Consider the following 13,840-nt stretch of genomic DNA (forward strand, 5'->3'; position numbering starts at 1 on the left):
ATCACTTGTCCAAATTCAATTATGATCAGTATCACTGATGGAGCAGGAAAACCCTGCATTGGTTATTCTTGTGCATCTCTTTGTGCCTGTTCTAACCCCTAATAGTTGAAAGCTTTGTCAAAGAATGGTTCAATGGGACTTTAATAAGGGAGGTAATTTTTAACAGTAGCCATAAAAACAAAATGAAACTAATCAGTTCTAAAATGGTTAGTTTTTTTATATGCCTGTGGAATCAAACCTAACCTTTCTCCACCTGGTACAACCTCTCCTTGCCAAAGAAATTTATTTGTATGACCTGGTGGGGAACGGGGCAGGATGTGTCTACCAGCCTGCTGACATTCAGGCAGCCCTTGGCCACTCACTAGCACTCATTTAGTGTGAGGTCTGGGGTGTCTCGTCGTACGGAGTGGGGGGGTGGGGGGGTGGTGGTGGAGTACAGTCCAGGGCAGGGGAGTCCCAAACTGCTTGTAGGGCCCAGAGGAGCACTCCTCCTTCTCTTGGTTCCCATTTATGTGTAAATTTATAAATCTTTGCTTTGTTATTTTTCCCAGATGAGTACTATTGCCTATTTAAATAGAAAAAAGTATATCTCCAATTTGATCACTAACAAACAAAACTCCAACATGAATCTCCCAATTAACATTATCCTATATTACTACTTCTATTTTCCCTATGTAAACACAACTTGTAACATTTCTTTCACTTTGCATTAAGCTTATCTCAGCAGTCAGTAGTTGGGTCACTAACTCAGTGAAGACTGGGGATTAAACCTGGGACTGTTCTGAAACTTCTTTGTATGACCTGGTCTAAGCCATGATGTGTAGGTTACAACTCTTCTCTATAAAATGTGAAAAAGCACCCTAGCTATTTGTAAACAAATCTAATGTTAGCCCAGCACTCGTTTAATTGTGAATAATAATTCATGAAGTTTAAAGATCAAATCAGTAAATGTTATTTTTACACAGGACAATTTGGAAGCTTTGCATTGTTCTCTTCTGCCGCAGGTTAGGAAAGTATGTAATGAGATACACCCAATGAGTCCCTTCCTCCAACAAACCATGTGCATTTGAGTTTATTCAATTTACTTAATCCTCTGAAAGAGATAAGTAGCCACAGGTAATAAAATTTCCAAGATGAAACTGACATTTACCCTTGACCCCAAAGGTAATCTAGAAAAACTTTAGGATCTCAAACTAGAAATACGATCACAACTATAACTTTGCCGATGGACTCCCATTCACTCTGTCTTCGTGCTTCATATATACATTACCTTATCTTTATTCACATTAAATGGATGGATATAAGATACTAATGTGTCCACGAGTGCTGTTGATCTCTCGTACAGTAGTCACCTGCTCACATTGCTTGATCTAATTGGCAAATGCTATCTTATTACTATAAGTACACTCCTCCAAAGTTTGTGAATGGCGTTAGCAGTATGGACCCCACATCGCAAGGCTGCCTTTTCCATGTATCCTGAACTTCTGCTTTCTAATTCAGCTAGCTAATTTGCCATTAGTTTCATGCCTTTTTATCAGCTTTAGATGCCTCACATATGTAACTCGATCTAATCTAGTTAAAAATTATAATCCTTGGATAGCCTTTGTTCATGAATTCACTTACAGGCTGAAGTAATTCTGGGAGCACTGTACCCCTAACAGCTGCTTCTGCTTTTTAAGCACACATATTGAACATAAACAGCAGGTGTGGAATTCAATCAGTTTTACCACGGAATAAATAATACACTGTAGACCATTAAAGCTTCAAAACATTTATTTTTAGCAAACTGGAAAGATTAAAGATCAGGAACTGTTTTTGTACAGCGAATCAGGCTAACTAATTAGGGTCACTTGCATATGGTGACTGAATAAGTTAAATTCCACTTTTATTACAGGGGATTCTGGGATTTCTACTGGTGTTTGCCGTTCCATCCACTTTTCCATGAAAACCGCAAACTAACATTTTTTGTTAATGATGTCTCAGTGAGGCTATGTGTGGACACATGTTGCAGGATTAGAGGACAACATTGATTTTCCCTGGTCTGAGATATGGTCAATCATTGAGGAATAACAAGTCTTTGTGGAACCATTAGGTCCATCTACTATACACTTAGTGCTGTACCTACATAACAGAAAAACATAGAATACACAATATATCATTGATTAATGAATAAAAAAAATCCAGATGTCATTTTAAATGACCCAATTTTAGTTAATTGCCTGCTCTGCTAACCTCAATTATTTGTGGTAGGGACTGAATAAACACACTAACATGTAAATATTCTGGGGAGGTATGTGAATTTCCATGGGTCCACAACCTCTTTGAATGTGCTACAACAAACAGCTGGAGAATATGTTTTTAAAAAGTCTAACTCACTACAGTACATGAACTAAGGGACATCACACAAATGGAGACTGTAGTTTGCAGAGAAAAAAGTAGCCCATATCAGGTCACCACAGAAACTAATTGAATAAATTCCTTAAACGTGCACAATCTTAGCATATTTATCATACAAACATCTTGTGTATTCATCAGTCATCCCACAATGTCTAGACATTTAGTACTTTTTATGGCAAATTAAACACCTGATTAATTGATATCTTCTACTTTTATTTTTCTAAAAACTCTCGTGTTTTTTGTCTGGTGAAAACCATATGGGGATCCAGTCAGTGTGCAAATGACATTGTAAACACATTCTTTGAGTGTATTTACGATGCTACACATAGCAATCAGAGTTGACTTTTCCCATCCTCAAATTTTTTTTGCTCAAATCATGTCTACATAATGCACTAAAGTTATAAACCAAGTTGCTGAGTGGACAGAGAGTTTTGCAGAGTGTTTGTAAACAAGAGTTTGAATTCCTATTTATCATTTATATTTGGCCTCTAATTTTTTCATACTTTTTTTGGATACCATCTGCCATATCTCACTCACTTAAGTATGTAATCTATAGATGCCTCACGTAAGATTAGTATAAAAGGATCCATTAATTATACACTTGCATCTCTTCTTCCCTCCCTATTTCCAGTTTTGGCGGGAGGCACTATAGTCATGACCACATTGTATGAGAATATATTCATGTACTTTTCTCCAAAATAACGTGAGTGTGAGGGCAGGAGGGTATATCGCTGTAAAAACAGACTTATTCCAACAAACTGAAATTGGCCATTACACAGTGTGCTTTAAGCTGTGAGACTAGTTGGTTAAACCAGCAGCAGGGCTGTGATGAGGATCAGGAAAATTTAAATGCAAGCCAGTAAATGATTTGGGACAGTGGAACCTCCATTATCTGTGCTCCAAATATCTGCCTTCCCTATTATCCTTCAGAATAGTTGGAGGATAAAGCTTTGGATGAGATGTTGGCCTTTTCCAACCCCAATCTCCTCCTAACATAAATCAACCTTGCAACCCAGAAAGATTAGATTCAAGGTATGCTTTTACTTGTACTTATCTTCCTTCCCATTCCTAGGGGATTGCTGTACCACACATCCAAAACCAAAATTCAGAGACTCTCAATTATCTGCTAGGGCTTCCCTCCATTATGAAGGATAATGGAAGTTCCACAGAAGTCCAAAAATGTTTTAACAACTCAGCTGGTGGATTTTCAGTAGGTTTGAAATCTTTGCATTGTACCAACTCTTACTAACCAGAATTGCCATGGAAATTAACCTGAAGCTAATATTTAAAAAAAAAATACATTTGCAGTATGATCCACATTAACCCATAAACCAATGCCATAAGGAAATGGCATATGAAAGCATTCACCACCCCCTGGAAAATTATATTAACATTTAAAGCAAACACATCAGTGCAGATATTCAAAACAATGAAACACATTTTTTAAAAAAATAATGAACTTAAACCCTCACTTGTTGCAATGGGGAACTTTATTATCCCTTTGAGGACTGAGTACCTTAGTGTGAGTAAGATATCTCTTAGTTACCTCTTTCTAATATTAGTCATGTACTGTATGCATTGAATCCAATGAAAAATCAGGGCATAATTTCCTCTTCATTGTTGTGTCAGAGGAGAAAATTTCCCCTCTTGTACAACTGTTTGGGTAAAATGCTACTTCAGCCCTCAAAGAGTAACAAAAACAGATTCAATGTGTTTCATTCAAAATATTTGGATATTCAGCTGGAGATATTTGTACTTCTGTGTCTTAGAGATAAGGCATTGCCAGTGGTGGTGGAGCACGGCAATTTTAACTCGCTGCCAATTTCAGCATATCTTACAATTCGCTGTTTCAATGGCAATCATGTCCTTGGCCAATCTGTATCTTGATAGATGTTTTTCTTTCCCTAGAAAGAAGAGAAAAAACAAGCCACCATCAAACTGGAATGCACCTTATTTGAAATTCATTGTTTTATATATCCCAAGCAATATATATATATGTGTGTGTACGGAGCATGGACAGGAGTACTGAACAAGTGCCAGTTTTGTGGGTCAAAGGTCAGAATTAGGATCACATAGACTGTGGAGTGAATTATAGGAATACAGATTTAAATGCACTGTATAAAATTATTTAGCATATCTCTGCACTTTTACTCAAAGAATGAATGGTGGTGAATTGTGGAGAAAAACACTGGTACAGACCAAAATGCCTGTCTGTGATTCTAATTAAATAAATATACATGGTCCTGATACAGTTTGAGACTATAACCCTCCTACAGCTAGCTTCCTCCGAATAGGTTAGTGAGTAAAGCACCGTCCAGCGTATAACTGCATCATACAGATCACAAAGTCCTAGATTCGAAACACATTCTGTACTAAGTTAGTTGATATGAGCAGGTGGCAGTAAGAGGCAACAATTGACCTCAGCATCCCCCATGTAAGGAGAAGAAATAATTAGCCAATGTTTTCTGTCTTATGTTCATTGTTCTAATGACAACAGCTGGATGTGTGGACATCGCCCGGGTTCAGTATCGGGCTTGGCTGTGATAACAGTTTTGGACCATTATGTCCTCATTTGAGTAGCCTGTTTAGGATGCACATGAAGTATGGGTGAGGTCTCAGACGAAGTGTACCAGGCATTGAACAGTTGCCCAGTGAGAGTCAGCACCTTCAAAGAGGAGGGGAAAATATTGGAGTAAAAGGGGTGGTGTGGAAATTGTAGCATTCCCTTTGTCAATGTTCAAAAACTCAAACTAGTGGATGGTGAAAAACACAACATATCCCTACAGCAAGACCATGTGCAGTCCAAGCTAATGCTCAGTTTCAGTTAAAGCAGATGACCAAGATACATGGAACAGGGTGCAGTAAGTTGGTGGAACTCATTACTGATGACCATTTCCATAGCAACATGGAGACATGTCAACTGTGTGCTTCTAGATTTTGGAAAGTAACCTAAACTCAGGACTGTGATGTAATTGGACATGGAGTCCACGGAATTTGAAACATATTTGTAAACACTGCTGCCAAGAAACTTGAGATTTTGTCAAAGATGACAATTTTTCTGTTATTCGCAGCCAACATTACATCACTTGTGACGCCAGGACATTAACTCTTATTTGCCTCTATTGGTATTAAAAAAAACATCATTTCATCAGGGTTGAGCTGACAGCCCAGGCTGTTCACTATGAACAAGAGCAGATGGGTGTTGCCAAAAGTGCAAAATTAAAGCAAAATAATATGTAATTTGTTTGTAAAAATGTGTAGAATACAAGAAGATATTTTTATAGACATTTCAAGGAAATACACCAAACCAAACATTTTGAAAAGTAATTTTAGGCTCTTAATTCTCATAACTTTGCTTTGGAAGTGCAGGATAATTCCCTTAGTATCCAATTTTGTAAATCATATGACCATTATTCTATAGTCCAGTCATCAAGATAACCCCACGCTCTTCAGTTAATTGAATCTTGGGATTTGGATGACATCCATAAACCACTTCAGCATTATTTTTCAGGTTTATGATGTTGAAGGCCTCCATTAAATTACAGTTTCAATACTCACACTCTACCATCTATTATTAGTTTCAACATACAGTGGCACTCTCATTGTAATAAAAGTAATGATATCTAATGTAGCAGTGCAATTATAGTTAATTTATTAGGAGTGGCTGAAGTGCTTTTGTGTTTTATGGAGAGCTGTACCTGGTTTGTTGAGACAACGTGGTTATACAGCTGAGGAGCCTGCTGTGTGGTTGTTATCTCCCTTATTTATCTTCTTGATCTCATCAGCAGTGCCTCTTTCGTTGGTTTTGCTTTTTGATGTTGGGCTGTTAGAGTGAGGTTTAAAGAACAGAGAGAATCACAAAGTGCAGTATCAATCTCAATTTATATTTAAAGACCCAGTATTCAGCAACAAAAGAAACCGCTACTGTAGCATTGTTACAATTTGGACCCTTTAAAGTGAAGACAGTGAGGGGCCTATCTTTAATTCAAAGTACTTCTACAGTCACTATGTAAATTAAATTTTATCTGTTTTAAAACATTTTGTGTCTGCATGAACTTTCTGTCTACAAAATCTTACTTCCTGTTATCACATTTTTGTGTCAACTATATTCTATTATTACTTCCTATGTCTACATTTAGAACATAAAGTGCCTATGTCATTGAGTATGTTCAAGACTGAGATAGATAGATTTTTGGATTCTAGGGGAATCGGGCAGGAAAGTGGAGTTGAGGTTGAAGATCAGCCATGATCTGATTGAATGCGGTCGAGGGGTCGAATGGCCTGCTCCTGCTCCTATTTCTTAAGTAAACGTGTTACATTGTAATTACACCCTCCCATCAGGTGTGGTAGCACCTCAGTTTCACAACTCTCAACTCCTCAGCCTGTACTGCAGAGAAATTCCTATGCTCCAACCGTCTCTGCATCCTAAATTACTGCGAGTTTGGTTAGTTAACAAAATAATAGGATAAAATAAAGTATTATATAAAAATAAAAACAGAATGTGTGCTTTTAAAGTGGTGACTGAATTATGTCTGTACGCTCTGGTCCAATTATTCCCCACCTGCTAACCCAACTTCACCTGAAGACTACAATTGCTCTCCATTCCCCATGTGTAACAGTAGATCGTCTAGTATATTTTTAAAAATATCCCTTGATGTTCAAAAGACAAAACATCAGGGCCAGGAATTTCTGCTTCTGCGCCCACTTTCCTGCAAGTCTTTCTTCACTTTCCGGCAAGTCCAGAAGCAGGTTATCCCAGCCCAAATATTCTACCCCAATGATGACTAAGCATTTGGTCCTTCTATTGTCCTGGGCTGTTCCAGTGATGTCGCTGACAGGCCACGTTGTCAAGCAACTTCATTCGTTTTAATGGGAACAGCAACTTTGAACCAATCTATCTGCCAATGTGGAAGCACCTGATCACAAAGTAAATCACCAGTAAAATGCATTGCCTACACATGGTCAGGTTCAATAGCTCCACCAAATTAATTCCCCAGGACTGCTTCTCCAAAGGGAATGTTTATCCTTCTGCTATTTTTATTGCTCAAATATATTTAAATGATAAGAAATAGGAACAGAAAGAAATGTTGTCATTGCGCAAAATTCCCCACTACAGATTATTACAAGGAGGCCCAAGGATGAGGCTCCTTTCAGGAACCCATGTGTTTACCAGGGAGCTCGGATGAGTCCAGGCAATTCAGGTGAGTGAAGTTTTGGGGATTTTTCCTGTTCCATAGTGAGGTGAGAAGCTATTAAAATGTTGTAAGGCACCTTGGGGAAGCTTTGTTGTGTGAAAGGCACCATACAAATACAAGCTGTTGTTGCTGAGTGAATATACTGTTGCATACCTTTTCTTCTTGTAGAGCCAGTAAACTACACCAGCGATGATTGCAGCTATTAGTAGGCCTACGATGACTCCCACTATCACCTTGGCCTGGTCGTTACCTTTGTTCTTGTCACTCTTCTTATTTGGATCTACAGGAAGAAAAACATTCCAGTTAGATTTAATGAGTCACAATATGCAACCAATTTTTTTAAATCAATGAGACCGTATTGTGACCCAATATGGTTAACAATCACCTGTTCACTCAATTATCCTTTCGGTTGACAGAAATTAATAGCTCTGTGGGTAAATGCTCTGGCCAATGTGATAGCCAACCACACAGATCAGGAATGCTTTGCCCCCGACCAGGGAGTTACATCGGAAAAAACGTTTGGCACCCACAGCTTGCCACTTCCATTCAAATGAGGCCCGATGCCAAATTTGGCTTGGGCCTCAGGCCGGCACAGGCCGCTGCGCGGAGCAATTGCTTCGCTGAATTGCTGCCCGTTTTGGCCTCAAGTTGAATTTCTCCCCCATTTTAGTTTATGGAGGATGGGAGGTCAGCAAGGATGGCACTGGAGTAATTGAGTCTAGAACTGACAAAAGAATGGATAAGGGTTTTGGCAGCGGGTTAGGAAGAGATAGAGGCAAGCGGTGTTGCAGTCTGGAAAGTAATTGGCCTTGGCAATGGATGGAATATAGGATTTGGAGCTCATGATGCCAAGGTTTAGCATAAACTGATTCAGCCTGAGCAAGTGGCTGGGGCAGGGACAGGGACGGGGATGGAGTCAGTGGCGAGGGAACAAAGTTTACAGTGGGGGCCAAAAATAATAGTTACTGTCTTCCATGTTCAATTGGAGGAAACTTTGGCTCACCCACAATTTAATGTCTGACACCAGTGAGGTGCTCGTTTGGTCAAGGCAAGTGGGTGGAGGGATAAAGCTGGGAGCATTCAAACAGAAACTGATCCTGTGCCTGTGGATATTGTCACTGAAGGGGAGGGGGCCAAGGATATATCCTTGAAGGGCTTTAGAGGTGATAGTGTGTGGGACGAGAAGATATTGCTAGAGATGTCTTGAGACTGGTAGGACACGGGTTTTTACTTCCTTTGCTGTGATGGCAATAAAAATACAAGCAGCAAAAAGTAAATGCTCTCCACAAGCTGTAACACAGACTAAAGAAGTCACAAAATACAAAAAAGTGCAGCCTTTAACTTCTGACTTCAAATACAAAATAAAAATGGGAACATTTTTGATCTGTATTTACGATTGTGAAATTAGTAGGAATTGTGAATACCTTAGGTATGAGTGAACGAGAGCTGAAAAATGCTGCACTTCTGTTCACATCACAACCCAGCTTATGTCCTTCATACAGCACACAATAAATTAATTGGCAGACAGGCTCCATCTAGTGGCCACTGTATGTTTAACGCACTTTCACTGTCAAACATTCGGTGAAAGCATAAAAATTATGGCCTTGAAATTCCGAGTCCTGCCATCCATCACTGGTGGTGCGGGAGGGTGGAACCTCTGCCCGCCCAATGCCCTCCAGTGCTGACTCTGTTAGAAATTGTTGGACAGTTCTTTAGAATATTGGACAAAGGCACTGGGAGGCCTGGAAAATTACAGAAGCTCCTGTAAGGGCAGAGGTGTTGCATTTAAAGCTGGACTGCTCTTAATGCAGAACCAAAATGCAACAATGTGAAGACATGGCCAACAGGAACCAGGAAGAAGAGTCTCTGACTTCTCAGTGAGTGATGGAAGTGAGTGCGCAATATCTAATATATTCAGAGATCTCCATCACCACTTTGGAGGGTTTACATAATTGGATAAAAACAGAAAATGCTGCAAATACTCAGCAAGTGAGGCAGCATCTGTGAAGAAAGAAACAGAGTTAACGTTTCAGGTCGAAAACCTTTCGTCAGAACTGGATGATGTTAAAGAGTTAAAGTTTTTAAGCAAGTATAGAGCCAGGAAAAGGGGTGGGAGGGGGGGACTAGAGGGGAGGAAAGAACAAAGGGAAGGACGGAGATGGGTGGAGGGCAAGAGTGATTAAATGACAAAAGAGATGATGGTGCAAGGCAAGGAGGGTGGTAATGGGGCAGGTTAAGAAACAAAAGATTGGTCTAGAGCAGCTGTAAATGGCAACAGCAGAAACGTTATCAGCACCTGCAGTTCCAGACAAAAAAAGGAGAGCAGTGGTTATAGTCTGAAGTTACTAAAATCAATGTTAATCTGGAAGGTTGTAAAGTGCCTAATCGAAAGATGATGTGCTGTTCCTCGAGCTTCCGTTGAGCTTCATTGGAACAGTGTAAGAGGCCGAGGACGGAGAGGTCAGAGTGGGAATGGGACAGAGAATTAAAATGGCAAGCGACCGGAAGCTCAGGGTCACGCTTGCAGACAGAGCGGAGGTGTTCAGCAAAGCGATCACCCAATCTGCGTTTGGTCTCCCCAGTGTAGAGGAGACCACATCGTGAGCAGCGGATACAGTATACTAAATTGAAAGAAGTACAAGTAAATCGCTGTTTCACCTGGAAGGAGTGTTTGGGGCCCTGGATGGTGGGAAGGGAGGAGGTGAAAGGGCAGGGGTTGTATCTCCTCCACTCTCATGCGAAGGTGCCGTGGGGAGGAGCGCAGGTGTTGGGGGTAATGGAAGAGTGGACCAGGGTGTCACAGATGGAGCGGTCCCTTCGGAATGCTAAAAGGGGAGGGGAGAGGAGAGGAAGATGTGTTTGGTGGTGGGATCGCGGTGGAGGTGGTGGAAATGGCGGATGATGATGCGTTGAATGTGGAGGCTGGTGGGGTGGAAGGTGAGGACAAAGGGGACCCTGTCATGGTTCTGGGAGGGAGGGAGGGGAAGTGATGAGGGCAGAAGTGCGGAAAATAGGACGGACATGGTCGAGGGCCACCTCCGTCCCAAGAAGCTCAATCATATAGAGCAACCATTCGCATCATCAGACCCCAGGCCTTCATTTCGCACTTAGAAGTGTTAGATTAGGAATGAGGAAGCAGCAAAAACTCACAAGGGGAGTGCACAGTCATGAGTCTAAAGACTTCTCTGTTCCAGAAGCCTTATATGAACGTTGTAGTAAAAAAGTGATGATGTTTATAATTTTTTCTGTTGCAAACTTCACTGGAAGTGGAAAAGATATTTTTGGACTTGAGGCTTCCGCTTTTAATGATTAATGGAGTGTGTTATGAAGAGTTGTACATGTAAATTATATGCAGCTTCCTTGTTATTACAGATGTTGTAAATCTATAATCTTACTGAAAATCTGTCTGATGAGTTTGTCTTGCAGCTCTCTCCCATCAGCTGTCTGTGCCCCTGCTGTGACCTCCTCATATCTTTTGTCTGGGGCTTCAGCTTCTGACTCAATCTCTTCGGGTTTCTCAATTTACAGGCCTTTCAGAAAAGCAAAATTGTGGAGGAGACAGCAGGCCACTACAATTCACAACTCAACATTGGGAGCATACTAGAGGGAGCCCCTGGACCAAACCGGGCATCTAAAATCTTTCCTTCAGCACGCCAATGGCCTGTTCAAGTTTAATTTGAGTGCAGATGTGACTACCCGTACTTCACGGATGGTCCTTCTCAATAGTGTTAGGAGCCATAGTTTTGGATACCCCTCGTCTTCAAGAAGCCAGCTAGTGCCTTGCCCTTGATTCTGAAAAAGTGTGTAAACACTAGACCCTGAAGGATGAACTAATCATGGCAGATACCCACATACTGGCCATTGACACATAGAAACCTGTGCCTGTAGTCGCATACTAATTGGACATTGAGAGTAAAATCGCTTTTGGTTGACATAATGGTGTGGGTTGACAGTAAGGGCTCATATGGCCACATGAGTGCAATCTATCTAAGTACGTGTGGAAACACAGAAATCTGATAAAAATTAATGGCCCAGTCACCCATTTGTCTTGCTTCTGCGCCAAATGTAATGAACTGAGTTGCCCTAGAAAATGGGGCATGAATGACTTGCCTTATGCATGAATGGCCAGCAAACTGACAGTGACCTGTTACCCTTGGGATGAGCCAGTGGCCACAAAATGAAGTGCAGTAGTAACTTTCTGAGCCCAGAAGTGCTGTCCTGATTCTTGAAGAAGTTTGTAGATCTTCCTGCAGGATGGTACAAAGCTTCTTTGGGGCTTTTGGGGTGAACCACAGCCTCCTTACACATAACTCCAGGAAGACAGTCTAATATAATCTTCTGGGCCTATACATCCTGGTGGCTGGGTATCTGCAGGAGGGTCTGGGTCTCCTGCAATGTCTCCTTATGAGCTGCCTCTTTCTTCTCCAAAAAATAGAGAGAGGAATCCCCATGGGGGAAACATTTTGCAGCGCTCCTCCTCATTTAAGGGACATTCCTGAACATGAAACTGTCTTGAGGGAGGCTTTCAAATAAAGCAAAAGGTGTCAAAATAAAGAGCAAGAAAAGAATGACAAAGGACCAATCCAAAGGTGTGAACCTGTTGCTAACAGCACAATGGAACAGCAGTTCATCTTCAAGATCCAAGCACCAGCCTTCCTAAGCTGCTGTTCTAAGTTATCCCTGTTTTATAGTGACATAAGTTAGATCAGAGGATCATAAATGATGATATTTAGGACTTATGATATCATCCTGGGCGAAACCAAGTTTGCATAATGCATCTTACACCCTCCTTTCCAGGTGAATTTAGGGCGGATCGCAGACGGTTCCGAATTCTGACTTCCTCCAGTTACATCTGCTGGACTGAGGCCTTACCAAACCATCTGAATTCTGGGGCTGATGTTCTCTTCCAAGTGAAAGCGCTTGGCACACACTTTACAGGGGTGAATTTCCACAGCGGTTCTCCATCTCATTCACCATATCTTTGGCGGAAGAGCCATGGAAACCCTGATTATTCCAGCGCTTTCGCGGCTCTTTCGCCAAAGTTGTGGCGGGTGAGCGGGAGAACCCCTGCGGAAATTCACCCCCTTTGTATTTAGCATATAATCTGTTACCCAGCCCACACTGACTATCGCCAAGTTTCGCAACTCCCTAGGAATGAGTTTAAATAAAATCGTTGAGCCACACAGACCAGGATGGTACACGGTTCAATCTGAGTTAGCTGACCTTGGCAGAGTAGCAGTGAGGTGCTACAATCCAGTGTTTCCAGATTTGGAGAGGGAAAATATGAATCATCCAGGGTTTCTGCTTGTAATCACTATCCAGTGATCCTGTTGGGTGTATGTGTGTGCGCCAGCGTGTGTATGTGGATATTGGGTGACCATGCTTAATATATACGTTCACACATGAATGCAGTGAACTGTACTCCAGCAAAAAGTCAACACCATCAAGAAAAAAGATAGGGAGGAAAGAAAAAGAGGCATAAAAGCAGGAAGGAATAAAAGTGTAAGTAGGAGGACCCCGTGCTATGTGAACGAAACCAGTGTTCTCTTCAGGAATGAAGATGAATATCATTCCAATATCCACTTCCATTGCTTCAACACTTTGTTGATGCATCAGATTGTATATTTTCACGGGCAGGCTACAGCTGGAGTGAGATTCTAGTACCCACCTAGAGGGTCTTGCTCAAGAGTTTCATCCACTGGTTCCTTGAATCGCACTGAAAAATACAAAGAGTTAATTTGAACCCATGGAATACATTCCTGAATGTTTATTCCAGCTCCCTAACTTTATGGTGTATTTTATCCCAAGATGGCCATTCAAATTTTGTTCCCGAGAAACAGTTTGAAGAAAGCAGCCGCTCACTTCTGGATAGAGGTGAGAGGTGGCTCATAGGACATAATCAGGGGTATTCGAAATAGGACACTCAGGGAGGAACACTTCCCACAATTGCTCAGAGTCTTGGGGGGGTAAACCACTGCAAAATATGAGTCATTTTAACAGTAAAGTGGTGATCACTGCCCATGAAGTATTACTAGTGAAACAATCCCACACAATCATCCCATGCTGCCAAAAACAGAGAGCCAACAAATAGCCCTGTACCTTTAAAGAATTTGGTAAATAAAATTACACAGTGAAAATGGCTCCAGCACATCTTCCGTTCCAACCACTGGATATGAGCAGTGGCTACTAAAAGCAATGCAACAGTTTATGGTAATGAGTTGACTCTTTCTGCAGCGGCGACTGCTCAG

General features: G+C 41.2%; 1 protein-coding gene across 2 annotated transcripts in view; it reads right to left on the bottom strand.

Annotated features, from left to right (window-relative positions):
• Positions 1-1,755: 1,755 nt before the first annotated feature.
• Positions 1,756-13,840, bottom strand: part of LOC137327358 (CD166 antigen-like) — a 229,694-nt gene continuing 217,609 nt past the window's right edge. For both annotated transcript variants that reach the window (XM_067993066.1, XM_067993067.1), the window contains exons 13-16: positions 13,261-13,308; positions 7,746-7,872; positions 6,096-6,220; positions 1,756-4,301 (exon numbers count right to left, since the gene is read on the bottom strand). In XM_067993066.1, coding sequence (XP_067849167.1) covers positions 6,118-6,220; positions 7,746-7,872; positions 13,261-13,308 — 278 coding nt within the window. In that variant the 3' untranslated portion in view covers positions 1,756-4,301; positions 6,096-6,117. The remainder of the gene's footprint in view (positions 4,302-6,095; positions 6,221-7,745; positions 7,873-13,260; positions 13,309-13,840) is intronic.

The sequence above is a fragment of the Heptranchias perlo genome, chromosome 11 (genome assembly GCF_035084215.1).
Source record: "Heptranchias perlo isolate sHepPer1 chromosome 11, sHepPer1.hap1, whole genome shotgun sequence".
In the NCBI taxonomy this organism is placed as follows: Eukaryota; Metazoa; Chordata; class Chondrichthyes; order Hexanchiformes; family Hexanchidae; genus Heptranchias; species Heptranchias perlo.